Source organism: Oncorhynchus gorbuscha, linkage group LG25 (assembly GCF_021184085.1).
Source record: "Oncorhynchus gorbuscha isolate QuinsamMale2020 ecotype Even-year linkage group LG25, OgorEven_v1.0, whole genome shotgun sequence".
Taxonomy (NCBI): Eukaryota; Metazoa; Chordata; class Actinopteri; order Salmoniformes; family Salmonidae; genus Oncorhynchus; species Oncorhynchus gorbuscha.
The window spans coordinates 3,513,494-3,531,706 of NC_060197.1; the positions used below are offsets into that span (position 1 = coordinate 3,513,494).

An 18,213-nucleotide genomic window follows, 5' to 3' on the forward strand; every position below is an offset into this window, starting at 1 on the left:
TGGGTTCTGTAACGTGTAACAATGTTATCACTAGTAGCAATGTTCTTGTAAGTAAGCATTTCACTGTAAGGTGTGTGACAAATACAGTATAGCTGTTGTATTCGGCGCATGTGACAAATACCATTTGATTTGATTTTAGCTGTATGAATGTATGGGCTTCTGAGTGGCGCAGCTGTCTAAGGGACTGCATCTCAGTGCTAGAGGCGTCACTACAGACCTTGGTTTGATTCCAGGCTGTATCACAACCGGCCGTCATTTTGGAGTTCCATATGGCCCTATTGGCCCAGTGTTGTCTGGGTTAGGGTTTGGCCGGGATGGGCCGTCATTGTAAATAAGAACTGACTTGCCTAGTAGAAATAATGGTTCAATAAAATAAATAAATAAATAAATAAAAATGTCCATCCCAAGTCGTCTTGCCACAGACCATATCATCCTCTCTATACCATGGTATTTGTCTCTCTCTGGTGGTGATTACGGGTAAAAGTAAGCCCTGTCAGAGCACTACATAGGAACCTCAGAAAATATACTATAGTATTGTGCATCAAATAGACCAGTGCTTCTCAAACCTCTCCCCAGGGATCGCCAGCCGTTCCATGTATTCATCTATTCCAGAGCCAGCAAACCTGATTCAGCTTGTCAACTAATCATCAAGTCCTTGACTAGTTGAATCAGGTGAGCTAGTTCAGAAAAATAATTGTTTTGAAATGTCTGGGGGTCCCTGAGGAGAGGTTTAAGAAGCACTGAAATAGACAACAGAAGTACAAACGGACACACATTATGCACAACCCAACACACACACAAAAAGCCTACACAACTTCTACTGTGATTGTTGATCAAACGGTCTAAAACAGAGCATTGATCAACAAGCAATATCACAACAGCTGAGCTGTTCCAAAATGTACTGCTTAAAACAACTCCAGCACATCACACAGCAGTGCATAGGCATGCTTGTGCCACATTAGAGTATTAAGGTGTACACAGACTAACATTTTATTGACTGGTCTGCTGGCCGTGCATTACGCCAGTGTCACGCCCTGACCGTAGTTTGCTTTGTATGTTTCTATGTTTTGTTTGGTCAGGGTGTGATCTGAGTGGGCATTCTATGTTGTATGTCTAGTTTGTCTGTTTCTGTGTTCGGCCTGATATGGTTCTCAATCAGAGGCAGGTGTTAGTCGTTGTCTCTGATTGGGAACCATATTTAGGTAGCCTGTTTTGTCATTTTGGGTTGTGGGTGATTGTCTATGTGTCGTGTTTGTGTCAGCACAGTTCGTATATAGTGTCACGGTCGTTGTTCATTTATGGTTTTCTTCAGTTTACTTTGTGTTTTCGTCATCCATTAAAATGATGCTTTCACACCGCTGCCCTTTGGTCCGCTTCTTACGACGATCGTGACAGCCAGGGATAGCCTATGCCACAACGCTGGACAGATAATATTCTGAGAACTGTATACTTCAGAGTTCAAACAGTTAGAGACACTTGAAATGTGTATGTACTGTAGGCTATACAGATGTATGATCTTAATTTGATCACTCTTTGGGATTTACATAAATTACTGAGGTTATATTAACAGTTTCCCACTTTTCATGTAGCCTAATTTTGACCAGCTAATAACTTAACCACCAATCAAGCAACATTTTGAACCAAATGTTCAAATCCTGTTGCTGCAGGATTATTTTTGCTGCGACAATATAGGTCAAATTAATATCCTACACCTGTAGGCCTACCTAACTCGACATTGAACAACCCATATTAAGGAACCCGAAATGCAAGAGCTAAATCTTAATGTTTAACGATGTAAACTGACAAACTTACTGATCCTGCTATGTGCTAGAAAGGCCTGCCTTTGAAGTTACAGCAGGAAGCCCCGCTGGAGAGGGTTATTGAGAACTTCCAACACCATTCATGCTTCTTCCAACTGTATTTAAAAATATATATATTTAACCTTTATTTACCTAGTCTGTTAAAAAGAACAAATTCTCATTTCAAATGATGGCCTACCACTGCCAAAACCTAACACTAACGCTGGGCCAATTGTGCACTGCCCTATGGGACTCCCAATCACAGCCAGTTATGATACAGCCTGGAATCAACCCAGGGTCTGGAGTGACGCCTCTAGCACTGAGATGCAGTGCCTTAGAGTGCTGCGCCACTCGGGAGCCCATGAAAACTCAAGTTTATGTTACCCACCAAATGTAATGGTGCATTCAAGGGAACTCGGAACTTGGACAAAACAACCTCGTCTGGGAAACATTGTTTTGAACGGTCATCCAACAATTACAAGTTAGAAACTCGGGTATCATCTAATGCCATGTTTAAGACAACATGGAACTAAAAATCTCAGACATTTTGAACTTGGAAACTTGTTTTAGAAAGATGAGGCCCAAGTTTCCCACTTGGGAAATTTCAGAATCAACCAATAGGAAGCTCTACGCAAATCAATTTTTTACATTTTTTTTACATGCATTGTTCTGGATTTTTTTGTTGTTATTCTGTCTCTCACTGTTCAAATAAACCTACCATTAAAATTATAGACTGATCATTTCTTTGTCAGTGGGCAAACGTACAAAATCAGCAGGGGATCAAGCACTTTTTTCCCTCACTGTAATTATATGGATGAGCGGCATTGGCAAGGTGCAGTAGATGGTATACAGTATGCACAGTAGATGGTATACAGTATGCACAGTAGATGGTATACAGTATGCACAGTTGAAGTCGGAAGTTTACATACACAATTCCTGACTTTTTGATTCCCTGTCTTATGTCAGTTAGGGTCACCACTTTATAAAAAGAATGTGAAATGTCATAATAGTAGAGAGAATTATTTATTTCAGCTTTTATATCTTTCATCACATTCCCAGTGGGTCAGAAGTTTACATACACTCAATTAGTATTTGGTAGCATTGCCTTTACATTGTTTAACTTGGGTCAAACCTTTTGGGTAGCCTTCCACAAGCTTCCCACAATAAGTTGAGTGAATTTTGGCCCATTCCTCCTGACAGAGCTGGTGTAACTGAATCAGGTTTGTAGGCCTCCTTGCTAGCACACGCTTTTTCAGTTCTGCCCACAGATTGTCTATGGAATTGAGGTCAGGGCTTTGTGATGGCCACTCCAATAGCTTGACTTTGTTGACTTTGTTGTCCTTAAGCCATTTACATTCCATACACAATTTCAGCACCTTTTATTTTCTATCTATCAGTGACTATAACAACATTTACTTAAAATATTTTTCTGCTGTCTGAATGCTAAGAAAACGTGTACAAATAAATGCATGTCATTTTCACCTTGAATATTTAAAACCACAGGGGGGAGGTGTGCTCAGACTTGATCATGTGCATCTGTCTACGTACTTTACAACTCATATCGTGCTTTACAACTCATATCACCTCTAGTCGGCTAAGAGTCTACTTCAGACAGACGGTGCTCACAAGCACCTTGGAACTCTGTCAGTAACAGGTGAGACAGACAGCATCTATTGACCTGTTGCCTTATAGGATAGAGGATAGGATAGACCTACACAGATTAAGGATTTACTATACACAGTAAGGATTGATACCGAATGGAATTTGAAAAACAAAATGAAGTTTGGATTGATTCAGATTATGAGGAAGAGGAAAGAGGTGAGTTTCTCTCTATTTCTTGTTTTGGATCAGTGTTTCTATGGTTTCTGATGAAGTTAATTCTTTCCTCCTTTCCTAGCAAGGTTATTCCGCTCAGGAATTTAAAGGAAATTCCAAATAGAGAATTTAAGCTTGTCTTTACTATCAGGTTTATTTATGGAAATTCATTTCCCAAGCTACCTTGATTGAAATACTGTATGAGGACCTTAATTCTCAAAAGGAGTTAAGAACAACCCAGTTATCCACTATAAGAAGTATAAGGCCCTCATCCTGACATCTCTCTCCCAGGTGATTCCTCTGATTGGCTGCATGGCATTGTCTACTGCTGGAGCCATCTTTGCCTCCCTCTACTTCCTATTTACAAAGAATGATGTCATGTGAGATTTAATGTATACTATTTAATATGGATTATATTTGTTTGTCTTGCATTTGTTTTGTTTCTAGTAATGTGAACTAGAAGTACTAACCTGACATTTAAAAAAAACTTTTATCTAAAGTGAATTTGGTTATCAGTCTCTGACAGGTCTGCCCTTTTTTTACTTTCTCATTTGATAAAAGACAAACCCTGACGTAGCAGGCAGGGATATATTCTGTTTTAATCATTTGTCTTCAACTTTCTTTCAGTTTAAATAAAAGTAGAATTCCTGAAAACTGGGAGGGAGTGGACCCATCTAAACCACAGAAGGTGATTTATAACATTATAAGCACTATTTCTATGTCTATTTCTGTCCTCTCTACACTGGCATTGGCATCAGTAGCCATTTGTGTCAGTGGTTCCTTCTCTGTTCTGCTTAGTCACACAAACAGAGCAGCATTGCCAAGTATAACTATAACTCACTCATCGTGGGCAGGATGAATCTATCCCATTTTAACTGTCATCTAAACGTCATTTAAACTTTAATCTACACGTCTGTATTCATGGGTTATTCTCTGCATGGGCACCTATTGGTGAAGGAGGCAGGCGCCAGTAGTGTTACATGATGGGTGATTGATTGACTGTGGATGTAGTGAGAAGCTAGCAGTGTTGGGGAAGCTACTCTGAAAATAAATTTTACCAAGCTACCAATTACTTCACACTGAAAGAAGTTAAGCTACTCTAAAGGTACCCCTGTGAAAAATATAATTTACTTAACTAAAGCTACGTTGAATAACTACTTCATGACTACATAACTACATCGTAACTACTTCATGAAAAATGATCATATGTAAATCTGAATTATAGGTAGGTAATTTAGCCTATTAAACACAAAAATTATGTTTCAAGTGAGAATTAGTTAAGTCTTATTCTGGAAAGGAAAGGAAATTATTATTTCACCCATATTTAATTTTCTTTCTGCAAAAGATGTAGTGTGTAGTTCCAGTAGTTAGCTACATGGTAAAGAAGTAGTGTGTAGTTCCAGTAGGTAGCTACATGGTAAAGAAGTAGTGTGTAGTTCCAGTAGTTAGCTACATGGTAAAGAAGTAGTGTGTAGTTCCAGTAGTTAGCTACAGCACTACATGGTAAAGAAGTAGTGTGTAGTTCCAGTAGTTAGCTACAGCACTACATGGTAAAGAAGTAGTGTGTAGTACCAGTAGTTAGCTACACCGCTACATGGTAAGGAAGTAGTATGTAGTTCCAGTAGTTAGCTACACCACTACATGGTAAAGAAGTATTGTGTAGTTCCAGTAGTCAGCTACATCACTACATGGTAAAACAGTTGTTATCTACTTAATAGAAACATCTAAATAGACAAAGTACATGTAGTGCAGTTCTCCCCAACACTGGAAACTAACAGGGTTGGTATCAATTCAATTTCAATTCAGTCAATTCAGCAAACTGACATTCTAATCAAGCAATGAGGAAAAATGTCACTTTGCATTGTGAATTGACCAAATGTAAATGGAATTGACCCCAACCCTGGTGAGTATTTGTAGTAAAATGTTATCAGTAGTGGTGCTTGTTGTTGTGTAAGTGACTGTGTTGTTCCTATTCTGAAGCTGGTCACTATCAACCAGAAGTGGAGGCCGATTGAAGAACTGGAACAGGTGAAGAGCATGACCAAGTGATCTTGCACGTGCAGGCTCTCTCTCTCTCTCTCTCTCTCTCTCTCTCTCTCTCTCTCTCTCTCTCTCTCTCTCTCTCTCTCTCTCTCTCTCTCTCTCTCTCTCCATCCTCTCCCTTTCCCTTTCCCTTTCCCCTCCCCCTCCATCCTGATTGGGAGCCCACCAAGTTGCCTCCCCTTCCATCAGTCGAGCGGAATCATTTCGACACAAACTAGATTCTCTAATACTGCACAATAGCTGACTATAAGTGTGACCAAAGCTATTTGTTTGTGAAACATGATGTATGTGTGAGGGTGAAATAAGTGGAAATGGGCATGGCTTGTCTTATTAATGATTCATGAGGAGTGTATGCCTGTGTGATCCAATCTAAAGCAATGGCTGTAGGATGACAATGCCACCATCAGAAAAATTGCTTTAGAAAAGGTGGTCTTTTCAGCTAAATATATTGTACTATAATAATGCACTGATAGTTCCTTCAGAATGTATTCATACCCCTTGACTTAAGCAACATTTTGTTGTGTTACAGCCTGAATTAAAAATGTAAATGAATAACTTCACCATACCCAAACAGGTATTCAATGTCTGCTTTTTTAAAATTTTACCCATCTATGTCCTTATTTGCGAGGCTTTGAAAAACCTCCCTGGTCTTTGTGGCTGTATCTATTTTTGAAATTCAGTGTTTGGGACCCAGATAATTGTATGTGTAGGGTACAGAACATCATGTTTAACACTATTATTGCACACAGTGAGTCCATGCAACTTATTATGTGAATTGTTTAGCAAATTACAGCTTTTCATGTTTTATTCGTTTGCAAAACTTTCATACAACAAAATTCCACTTTAAAATTATATGTGTGTAGGCCAGTGACAAAAAATATATACATTTGATACATTTTAAATTCAGGCTGTAACACAACAAAATGTAGAGAAAGTCAAGGGGTGTGAATACTTTCTGAAGGCACTGTATTATCTCATTATAAAATAATTGTTTAATTAAAACAACTATGACCACTGATCTGACCTATGACCCCTAAAATGCCGATACTGCACTCTGCCTTTGTATGACCTTCAACAACTAAACTCATCAAAAAAAGAAACTTCATCTCACTATTCAACTGCGTTTATTTTCAGCAAACTTGACATGTGTAAATATTTGTATGAACACAGCAAGATTCAACAACTCAAAAATAAACTGAACAAGTTCCACAGACAGAAATCAGTCAGTACCTGGTGTGGCCACCAACTGCATTAAGTACTGCAGTGCATCTCCTCATGGACTACGCCAGATTTGCCAGTTCTTGCTGTGACATGTTACCCCACTCTTCCACCAAGGCACCTGCAAGTTCCCAGACATTTCTGGGGGGTATGGCCCTAGCTCTCACCCTCCAATCCAACAGGTCCCAGACATGCTCAATGGGATTGAGATCCAGGCTCTTCGCTGGCCATGGCAGAACACTGACATTCCTGTCTTGCAGGAAATCACGCACATAACGAGCAGTATGGCTGGTGGCATTGTCATGCTCAAATCAAATCAAATGTTATTTTCTGGAGGGTCATGTCAGGATGAGCCTGATGGAAGGGTACCACATGAGGGAGGAGGATGTCTTCCCTGTAACACATAGCGTTGAGATTGCCTTCAATGACAACAAGCTCAGTCCGATGATGCTGTGACACACCGCCCCAGACCATGACGGACCCTCCACCTCCAAATTAATCCCACTCCAGAGTACAGGCCTCGGTGTAACGCTCATTCATTCGACGATAAACGCGAATCCGACCGTCACCCCTGGTGAGACAAAACCTTGACTCGTCAGTGAAGAGCACTTTTTGCCAGTCCTGTCTGGTCTAGCGACGGTGGGTTTGTGCCCATAGGTGACGTTGTTGCCGGTGATGTCTGGTGATGACCTGCCTTACAACAGGCCTACAAGCCCTCAGTCCAGCCTCTCTCAGCCTATTGTGGACAGTCTGAGCAATGATGGAGGCAGTTGTTGTTGCCATCCTGTACCTGTTCTGCAGGTGTGATGTTCGGATGTACGATCCTGTGCAGGTGTTGTTACACGTGGTCTGCCACTGCAAGGATGATCAGCTGTCCGTCCTGTCTCTCTGTAGCGCTGTCTTAGACGTCTCACAGTACGGACACTGCAATTTATTGCCCTGGCCACATCTGCAGTCCTCATGCCTCCTTGTAGCATGCCTAAGCCACATTCACGCAGATGAGCAGGGACCCTGGGCATCTTTCTTTTCGTGTTTTTCAGAGTCAGCAGAAAGGCCTCTTTAGTGTCCTAAGTTTTCATAACTGTGACCTTAATTGCCTTGTCTTAACAACCGTTCCACAGGTGCATGTTCATTAATTGTTTATGGTTCATTGAACAAGCATGAGAAACAGTGTTTAAACCCTTTACAATGAAGATCTGTGAATTTATTTTAGATTTTTACGAATTATCTTTGAAAGACAGGGTCCTGAAAAAGGGACGTTTCTTTTTTTGCTGAGTTTATATTGGTAATGCAAAAGCAAAGTGCACTATTTAAAATCTAAATGTGTTTATCCAACTTTCTTGGCTTTCTCATAGTGTGTGTGTGTAAGGGAGTCATGATTGGGATAGCCTGAACTCAGGGCCCGATAGAATATCAAGGCAAATCACAGTAACTTCAGTGAAAACATGGTGGAACAAAGCCAGAGTGCACTTAGTTACTTCATTTACTGCTTTTTGCCTTGGTTTTTACTTGGATTTTGTAGTTACAGCAAATTTGACACAAGATAAACCGATACTACCAAGCCTGATTTCAATTTTAACTAAATTTTGACCAAACGTGTAGTTACTGCCCTTTTCAATTGTAATGTTTTTTTGTCCATTGTTTATTTCAATTTGTGGAATGTTTAGATAAAGCCTGGAATAAAATAAAAGGGGACACCTAGCATTAAATTGTAAAAAATATTTAGCTTCTACATGTGGTCAATGCATGTGTACAGTATATAGATTGTGTATAGGCTTGACTCCCATGTGAATCTTCTCTTTGTGCCAGATTGGGTTCAAATGCCCTCTGGTTCTTTTTTTCTGTATTTATTTATCTGTATCTGTATATGTTATGTATGTATGTATGTATGTATGTATGTATGTATGTATGTATGTATGTATGTATGTATGTATGTATGTATGTATGTATGTATGTATGTATGTATGTATGTATGTATGTATGTATGTATGTATGTATGTATGTATGTATGTATGTATGTATGTATGTATGTATGTATGTATGTATGTATGTATGTATGTATGTATGTATGTATGTATGTATGTATGTATGTATGTATGTATGTATGTGTTATGCAGGTGAATGAGGACCCAAAAGCGACTTGGCGAAAACAGAGTCTTTAATCCAGTTTAAGGAAATAGCAATACTCCTAGACAAATCGGAGCGGTAAATAAAGCATAAAAACAATTTCACTCGTAATCACGAGAACAGACTGGAGACTCGATAATAAACTGCAGGTTGCCTCGGGAAGGTACTTGACCGTAGCAGACTCAGACACCTGCTCACCACGCAGCATCTGAGGGAAACACGACACGACAGGGCGATACAAAGACACAGCACGGTGAACAATATACAAGGATCCGACAGGACTGAAACGGAAAACAAGGGGAGAAATAGGGACTCTAATCAGGGGAAAAGATAGGGAACAGGTGTGGGAAGACTAAATGATTGATTAGGGGAATAGGAACAGCTGGGAGCAGGAACGGAACGATAGAGAGAAGAGAGAGAGAGAGGGAGAGAGAAAAAGGGGAACGAACCTAAAAAGACCAGCAGGGGGAAAACGAACAGAAGGAAAAGCAAAATGACAAGACAATATAAGACAAAACATGACAGTACCCCCCCACTCACCGAGCGCCTCCTGGCGCACTCGAGGAGGAATCCTGGCGGCAACGGAGGAAATCATCAATCAGTGAACGGTCCAGCACGTCCCGAGACGGAACCCAACTCCTCTCCTCAGGACCGTAACCCTCCCAATCCACTAAGTATTGGTGACCCCGTCCCCGAGAACGCATGTCCATGATCCTACGTACCTTGTAAATAGGTGCGCTCTCGACAAGGACGGGAGGGGGGAGGGAAGACGAACGGGGGTGCGAAGAAAGGGCTTGACACAGGAGACATGGAAGACAGGATGGACGCGACGAAGATGTCGCGGAAGAAGCAGTCGCACAGCGACAGGATTGACGACCTGGGAGACACGGAACGGACCAATGAACCGCGGAGTCAACTTACGAGAGGCTGTCGTAAGAGGAAGGTTGCGAGTGGAAAGCCACACTCTCTGGCCGCAACAATACCTAGGACTCTTAATCCTACGTTTATTGGCGGCTCTCACAGTCTGTGCCCTGTAACGGCAAAGTGCAGACCTCACCCTCCTCCAGGTGCGCTCACAACGTTGGACAAACGCTTGAGCGGAGGGAACGCTGGACTCGGCAAGCTGGGATGAGAACAGAGGAGGCTGGTAACCCAGACTACTCTGAAACGGAGATAACCCGGTAGCAGACGAAGGAAGCGAGTTGTGAGCGTATTCTGCCCAGGGGAGCTGTTCTGCCCAAGACGCAGGGTTTCTGAAAGAAAGGCTGCGTAGTATGCGACCAATCGTCTGATTGGCCCTCTCTGCTTGACCGTTAGACTGGGGATGAAACCCGGAAGAGAGACTGATGGACGCACCAATCAAACGACAGAACTCCCTCCAAAACTGTGACGTGAATTGCGGGCCTCTGTCTGAAACGGCGTCTAACGGGAGGCCATGAATTCTGAACACATTCTCGATGATGATTTGTGCCGTCTCCTTAGCGGAAGGAAGTTTAGCGAGGGGAATGAAATGTTCCGCCTTAGAGAACCTATCGACAACCGTAAGAATCACAGTCTTCCCCGCAGACAAAGGCAGACCGGTAATGAAGTCTAAGGCGATGTGAGACCATGGTCGAGAAGGAATGGGGAGCGGTCTGAGACGACCGGCAGGAGGAGAGTTACCTGACTTAGTCTGCGCGCAGTCCGAACAAGCAGCCACGAAACGGCACGTGTCACGCTCCTGAGTCGGCCACCAAAAGCGCTGGCGAATAGATGCAAGAGTGCCTCGAACACCGGGATGACCAGCTAACTTGGCAGAGTGAGCCCACTGAAGAACAGCCAGACGAGTGGAAACAGGAATGAAAAGAAGGTTACTAGGACAAGCGCGCGGCGACGCAGTGTGCGTGAGTGCTTGCTTAACCTGTCTTTCAATTCCCCAGACTGTCAACCCGACAACACGCCCATAAGGAAGAATCCCCTCGGGATCAGTAGAAGCCACAGAAGAACTAAAAAGACGGGATAAGGCATCAGGCTTGGTGTTCTTGCTACCCGGACGGTAAGAAATCACAAACTCGAAACGAGCGAAAAACAACGCCCAACGAGCTTGACGAGCATTAAGTCGTTTGGCAGAACGGATGTACTCAAGGTTCTTATGGTCTGTCCAAACGACAAAGGAACGGTCGCCCCCTCCAACCACTGTCGCCATTCGCCTAGGGCTAAGCGGATGGCGAGCAGTTCGCGATTACCCACATCATAGTTGCGTTCAGATGGCGACAGGCGATGAGAAAAATAAGTGCAAGGATGAACCTTATCGTCAGACTGGAAGCGCTGGGATAGAATGGCTCCCACGCCTACCTCTGAAGCGTCAACCTCGACAATGAATTGTCTAGTGACGTCAGGAGTAACGAGGATAGGAGCGGACGTAAAACGTTCTTTTAGAAGATCAAAAGCTCCCTGGGCGGAACCGGACCACTTAAAACACGTCTTGACAGAAGTAAGAGCTGTGAGAGGGGCAGCAACTTGACCGAAATTACGAATGAAACGCCGATAGAAATTAGCGAAACCTAGAAAGCGCTGCAACTCGACACGTGACCTTGGAACGGGCCAATCACTGACAGCTTGGACCTTAGCGGAATCCATCTGAATGCCTTCAGCGGAAATAACGGAACCGAGAAAAGTAACGGAGGAGACATGAAAAGAGCACTTCTCAGCCTTCACGTAGAGACAATTCTCTAAAAGGCGCTGTAGAACACGTCGAACGTGCTGAACATGAATCTCGAGTGACGGTGAAAAAATCAGGATATCGTCAAGATAGACAAAAACAAAGATGTTCAGCATGTCTCTCAGAACATCATTAACTAATGCCTGAAAAACAGCTGGCGCATTGGCGAGACCAAACGGCAGAACCCGGTACTCAAAATGCCCTAACGGAGTGTTAAACGCCGTTTTCCACTCGTCCCCCTCTCTGATGCGCACGAGATGGTAAGCGTTACGAAGGTCCAACTTAGTAAAGCACCTGGCTCCCTGCAGAATCTCGAAGGCTGATGACATAAGGGGAAGCGGATAACGATTCTTAACCGTTATGTCATTCAGCCCTCGATAATCCACGCAGGGGCGCAGAGTACCGTCCTTTTTCTTAACAATAAAAAACCCCGCCCCGGCCGGAGAGGAAGAAGGCACTATGGTACCGGCGTCAAGAGACACAGACAAATAATCCTCGAGAGCCTTACGTTCGGGAGCCGACAGAGAGTATAGTCTACCCCGAGGAGGAGTGGTCCCCGGAAGGAGATCAATACTACAATCATACGACCGGTGAGGAGGAAGGGAGTTGGCTCGGGACCGACTGAAGACCGTGCGCAGATCATGATATTCCTCCGGCACTCCTGTCAAATCGCCAGGTTCCTCCTGAGAAGTGGGGACAGAAGAAACGGGAGGGATGGCAGACATTAAACACTTCACATGACAAGAAACGTTCCAGGATAGGATAGAATTACTAGACCAATTAATAGAAGGATTATGACATACTAGCCAGGGATGACCCAAAACAACAGGTGTAAAAGGTGAACGAAAAATCAAAAAAGAAATAGTCTCACTGTGGTTACCAGATACTGTGAGGGTTAAAGGTAGTGTCTCAAATCTGATACTGGGAAGATGACTACCATCTAAGGTGAACATGGGCGTAGGCTTGTCTAACTCTCTGAAAGGAATGTCATGTTTCCGAGCCCATGCTTCGTCCATGAAACAACCCTCAGCCCCAGAGTCTATCAAGGCACTGCATGTAGCACCCGAACCGGTCCAGCGTAGATGGACCGACAAAGTAGTACAGGATCTAGATGGAGAGACCTGAGTAGTAGCGCTCACCAGTAGCCCTCCGCTTACTGATGAGCTCTGGCTTTACTGGACATGAATTAACAAAATGTCCAGCAAGTCCGCAATAGAGGCACAGGCGGTTGGTGATCCTCCGTTCCCTCTCCTTAGTCGAGATGCGAATACCTCCCAGCTGCATGGGCTCAGTCTCTGAGCCAGAGGAGGGAGATGGTTGCGATGCGGAGCAGGGAAACACCGTTGACGCGAGCTCTCTTCCACGAGCCTGGTGACGAAGATCTACCCGTCGTTCTATGCGGATGGCGAGAGCAATCAAAGAGTCCACACTTGAAGGAACCTCCCGGGAGAGAATCTCATCTTTAACCACTGCGTGGAGTCCCTCCAGAAAACGAGCGAGCAGCGCCGGCTCGTTCCAGTCACTAGATGCAGCAAGAGTGCGAAACTCAATAGAGTAATCCGTTATGGATCGATCACCTTGGCATAGGGAAGCCAGGGCCCTAGAAGCCTCCCTACCAAAAACTGAACGGTCAAAAACCCGAATCATCTCCTCTTTAAAGTTCTGGTAATTGTTAGAGCAATCAGCCCTTGCCTCCCAGATAGCTGTGCCCCACTCTCGAGCCCGGCCAGTAAGGAGTGAAATGACGTAAGCAACCCGAGCTCTCTCTCTAGAGTATGTGTTGGGTTGGAGAGAGAACACAATATCACACTGGGTGAGAAAGGAGCGGCACTCCGTGGGCTGCCCGGAGTAGCAAGGTGGGTTATTAACCCTAGGTTCCGGAGGCTCGGCAGGCCAGGAAGTAACAGGTGGCACGAGACGAAGACTCTGGAACTGTCCAGAGAGGTCGGAAACCTGAGCGGCCAGGTTCTCCACGGCATGGCGAGCAGCAGACAATTCCTGCTCGTGTCTGCCGAGCATGGCTCCTTGGATCTCGACGGCAGTGTTACGAGCATCTGTAGTCGCTGGGTCCATTCTTTGGTCGGATCCTTCTGTTATGCAGGTGAATGAGGACCCAAAAGCGACTTGGCGAAAACAGAGTCTTTAATCCAGTTTAAGGAAATAGCAATACTCCTAGACAAATCGGAGCGGTAAATAAAGCATAAAAACAATTTCACTCGTAATCACGAGAACAGACTGGAGACTCGATAATAAACTGCAGGTTGCCTCGGGAAGGCACTTGACCGTAGCAGACTCAGACACCTGCTCACCACGCAGCATCTGAGGGAAACACGACACGACAGGGCGATACAAAGACACAGCACGGTGAACAATATACAAGGATCCGACAGGACTGAAACGGAAAACAAGGGGAGAAATAGGGACTCTAATCAGGGGAAAAGATAGGGAACAGGTGTGGGAAGACTAAATGATTGATTAGGGGAATAGGAACAGCTGGCTGGGAGCAGGAACGGAACGATAGAGAGAAGAGAGAGAGAGAGGGAGAGAGAAAAAGGGGAACGAACCTAAAAAGACCAGCAGGGGGAAAACGAACAGAAGGAAAAGCAAAATGACAAGACAATATAAGACAAAACATGACAGTATGTATGTATGTATGTATGTATGTATGTATGTATGTATGTATGTATGTATGTATGTATGTATGTATGTATGTATGTATGTATGTATGTATGTATGTATGTATGTATGTATGTATGTATGTATGTATGTATGTATGTATGTATGTATGTATGTATGTATGTATGTATGTATGTATGTATGTATGTATGTATGTATGTATGTATGTATGTATGTATGTATGTATGTATGTATGTATGTATGTATGTACCAGGCAAAAGTTTGGACACACCTAGTCATTCAAGGGTTTTCTTTATGTTTCTATTTTCTACATTGTAGAATAATAATGAAGACATCAACACTATGAAATAACACATATGGAATCATAGAGTAATCAAAAAAGTGTAAAACAAATCAAAATATATTTTAGATTTTAGATTTTTCAAAGTAGCAAACCTTTGCCTTTATGACAGATTTACACACTATTGGCATTCTCTCAACCAGCTTCACCTGGAATGCTTTTCCAACAGTCTTGAAGGAGTTCCCACATATGCTGAGCACTTGGCTGTTTTTACATCACTCTGCGGTCCAACTCAGTTAGGTTGAGGTCGGGTGATGGTGCATAAAAAAGTGGCCTTTTATTGTCCCCAGCACAAGGTGCTCCTGTGTAATGATCATGCTAGTTTAATCAGTTTCTTGATATGCCACACCTGTCAGGTGGATGGATTATCTTAGCAAAGGAGAAATGCTCACAAACAGGAATGTAAACAAATTTGTGCACAAAGTTTGAGATAATTAAGCTTTTTGTGCATATAGAACATTTCTGGGATTTCCTATTTCAGCTCATGAAACATGGGACCAACACTTTACATGTTGCGGTTATATTTTCGTTCAGTGTAGTTGAAAACAATGTGTTTGCTTGGTGTCTATCAATGACTGACTGCACCATATTAATTTGCTGGTCCAATACATGTAAACACCAGGTGTCACAAGAAACAAAATAGAAAAGTTTTCTAAACATATTTGTTTTCCCTAAATAATAGTCTCTTTACATTCCAACCATTTAAACACATTTTTATTTTCTATCAAGATGGTTCTAACAATTATATTTACTTGAAAGAATTCTCTGCTTTCGAGATGCTCAGAAAACATGCAACAGAAATGCACTTGGCATTTTCACCTTGAACATTTGAAGCCACCGGGGGCGATGCGCTCACACTCACAGAGGAAAGTTGATCAACCGCCGGCTCAATTGAAACGCTGTGAAGGATTTCGATAGTGAATATGTCTACGTGCTTTACAACTCGTATCACCTCTGGTCGGATAGTAGCCTACTTCAATAGATGATCATTATGCTCTGCTCACAAGGACCTTGGGACTCTGTTGTCAGCAGGTGAGACAGTCAGCATCTACTGTATAGACCTGTTGCCTTATAGGATGGACCTCCACAGAAAAAGATTTGCTAGACAGAATAATACTTTTTACCAAATTAATATTCCACTCAATCATTTAAAACAATGCTATGTGTTTTCTTTTAAATACCTGAACGGAATTTGACAATCAAAATGTAGTATGGATTTATGCTGATGCTGAGGAAGAGGAAAGAGGTGAGTTTCTGTCTATTTCTTGTTTTGGATCAGTGTTCCTATGGTTTCTGATGAAGGTTATTCATTCTTCCTATCCTAGCAAGGTTATTCCCTTCAAATAATTTAAGTTGTATTTATTTATGGGAATTCCATTTCCCTTGCTTCCTGAATTAAAATATGTAGACCCCAATTCTCAAATGGAGTTAGGACCAACCATGCTATCCACGTATAAGGGTATGAGGCCCTTATCCTGACAGCTACATGTTTCTCTCCCCCAGCTGATCCTCTGATTGGCTTCGTGGCATTGGTTGCTGTAGGAGTCACCTGTGCCTCCCTCTACTTCCTATTTACAAGAATGATGTCATGTGAGATTTGATGTATTTTATCATGTATTTGCTGTATATTTTTAGGGCTGATTTCCTGGACCCAAATGAACCTAGTACTGTACAAAGCATTTTTAGTCCAGGGTAAGATTAAATCTGGGTCTGGGGAATCCACATGTTTTGTTATTGCATGTGCATTATATTTCCTTGTCTGGTTATTCCATTGTGTTTCTAGTAATGGGTACGATTAGAAACATGAAGTACTAACCTGGTATGATTTTGCTCTAACTGTAGCCCCATGCTGATTTCCACATTTGTTTATCAGTCTCTGACAGGCCTGCCCCTTTAACTTTATATTTTGATAAAGACAAGCCCTGGCATAGCAGGCAGAGATATATTCTGTTTTAATCATTTGTCTTCAACTTACTTTCAGTTTAAATAAAAGCAAAAACCCTGAACCCTGGGAGAGACTGGACCCATCTAAACCACAGAAGGTGATTGATAACATTATAAACACTTTTTTATGTCTGTCTATGTATTACCTGTCTATGTTGGTATTGAGATGTCTAGCTTTTTTTTTTGCTTAATTAGTGTGCTGTGTATGCTTTACATTATAAACACACTTCATATGCCTCGTTATTTCTGATAGAGGACCACTCTAAGTTGATATTGGTATGGGTATTGAGACCACTCTGTGGTTAACGTTATGGGTATAGGTTGTGTGCCAGTGCAGTGGTTCCTCCTCTATTCTCCTGAGTCACTCACACAACAGAGAAACGTTGCCAAGTAGGACTATAACTTACCATAAACAGCTGGGCACCCATCGGGGGGTGGGACGTCTCCTATTTCTACTGTCATCTAAAAGTAATGTAATCTGTTATCTTAACATCTGTATTCACAGTTGATTCTTTGCATGGGGACCTATTGATAAAGGAGGCAGATGCAGTGGGGATGAGTTGATGCCCTGTGGGATTGATTGACTGTGGATGTAGTGTGAAGCAGCAGGGTTGGTGTCAATTCCATTTCAATTTTGTCAATTCAGGAAGTTGACTGCAACTGTAATTGTAATCAAGCAATGAGGAAAACTGGAGCTTGAACTTTACTTTACTTTGTCAATGGATTCAATCGAGATGGAATTGACTCCAACGCTGGTGAGTATTTGTAGTAACACAAGACCAGTAGTGTTATTGTTGGTGTTGTGCAGCTGGTCACTATCAACCAGAAATGGAGGCCCATTGAAGAGCTGGAGAAGATGAAGAGTATGACCAAGTAATCTATCTCTCTTTCAATTTATCTCCATTCTCTCCCCTTCCTCCCCCCTCCATCCTGAATGAGAGCTGCCTCCCTGCCCTTCCCTGCACACCCTCCCAGTCTAGCAGAATCCTTTCTGCCATGACTAGTTTCTCTGATACTTAGTGTGCGGAAACGCTTCTGCTATGCTGGTGGGGTATAACTGTGCTCAATACTGTCCCCAGGACTGAGGATGTCCACAGCTGTAGTGTTACTTACATCGCCAGGCTGTAAAGAGTAAAAGCTTTTGTCTTCACTGTAAACCAGCTGTCTGTCTGTCCCAGTGATGTAACTACACTGTACTGCACTATAGCTGACTATAAATGTGACCAAAGCTGTTTGTTTGTGAAAGAAACCGTATTAGTGTGTGAAATAATAAGTATTGCAATTAAAATTGTACCATTGCTCATGTTATTAATGAGGAGTGTCTACATGGAGTTAAGTACGTCAATTCTGGTGGTTGCTTTCAAAAGCTTGTGTCCACAACTGTCATCAAGGTAACTTTATCACAGCTCTGTCTGGCTTGTCTCTGTCCCCATAAGTGTGTCTGATGGAGACATTAACCTGTGTAACGAAGGCCCTTGTGCCAAACTGTCCATAAGGTGACATCATAGTTCTGTCTGGCTTCTGTCTGTGTCCCAAAATGTCAGTCTAGAATTAGTATTCAGAAAACACTACCGGCCATGCATTGTCTT

The 18,213-nt window shown here is 42.7% G+C and overlaps 1 protein-coding gene and 1 pseudogene across 1 annotated transcript; both read left to right on the forward strand.

The window, feature by feature from the left end:
• Window positions 1-3,390: 3,390 nt before the first annotated feature.
• LOC124014377 (normal mucosa of esophagus-specific gene 1 protein-like) lies at window positions 3,391-6,898 on the forward strand. The gene is made up of 4 exons (XM_046329281.1): window positions 3,391-3,617; window positions 3,906-3,994; window positions 4,242-4,302; window positions 5,595-6,898. The coding sequence occupies exons 1-4, from the start codon at window positions 3,576-3,578 to the stop codon at window positions 5,661-5,663; spliced, it is 261 nt and encodes an 86-aa protein (XP_046185237.1). The 5' UTR covers window positions 3,391-3,575; the 3' UTR covers window positions 5,664-6,898.
• Window positions 6,899-15,878: 8,980 nt separating this feature from the next.
• LOC124013793 lies at window positions 15,879-17,501 on the forward strand (annotated as a pseudogene).
• The last annotated feature ends 712 nt before the right edge of the window (window positions 17,502-18,213 follow it).

Bases quoted from the DNA above. Each gene is read 5' to 3' on its own strand.
- LOC124014377 (XM_046329281.1), top strand. From the start codon at position 3,576: ATGAAGTTTGGATTGATTCAGATTATGAGGAAGAGGAAAGAG. The intron at 3,618-3,905 runs GTGAGTTTCTCT...TCTCTCTCCCAG, and splicing joins TTATGAGGAAGAGGAAAGAG to GTGATTCCTCTGATTGGCTG. The intron at 3,995-4,241 runs GTGAGATTTAAT...ACTTTCTTTCAG, and splicing joins TTTACAAAGAATGATGTCAT to TTTAAATAAAAGTAGAATTC.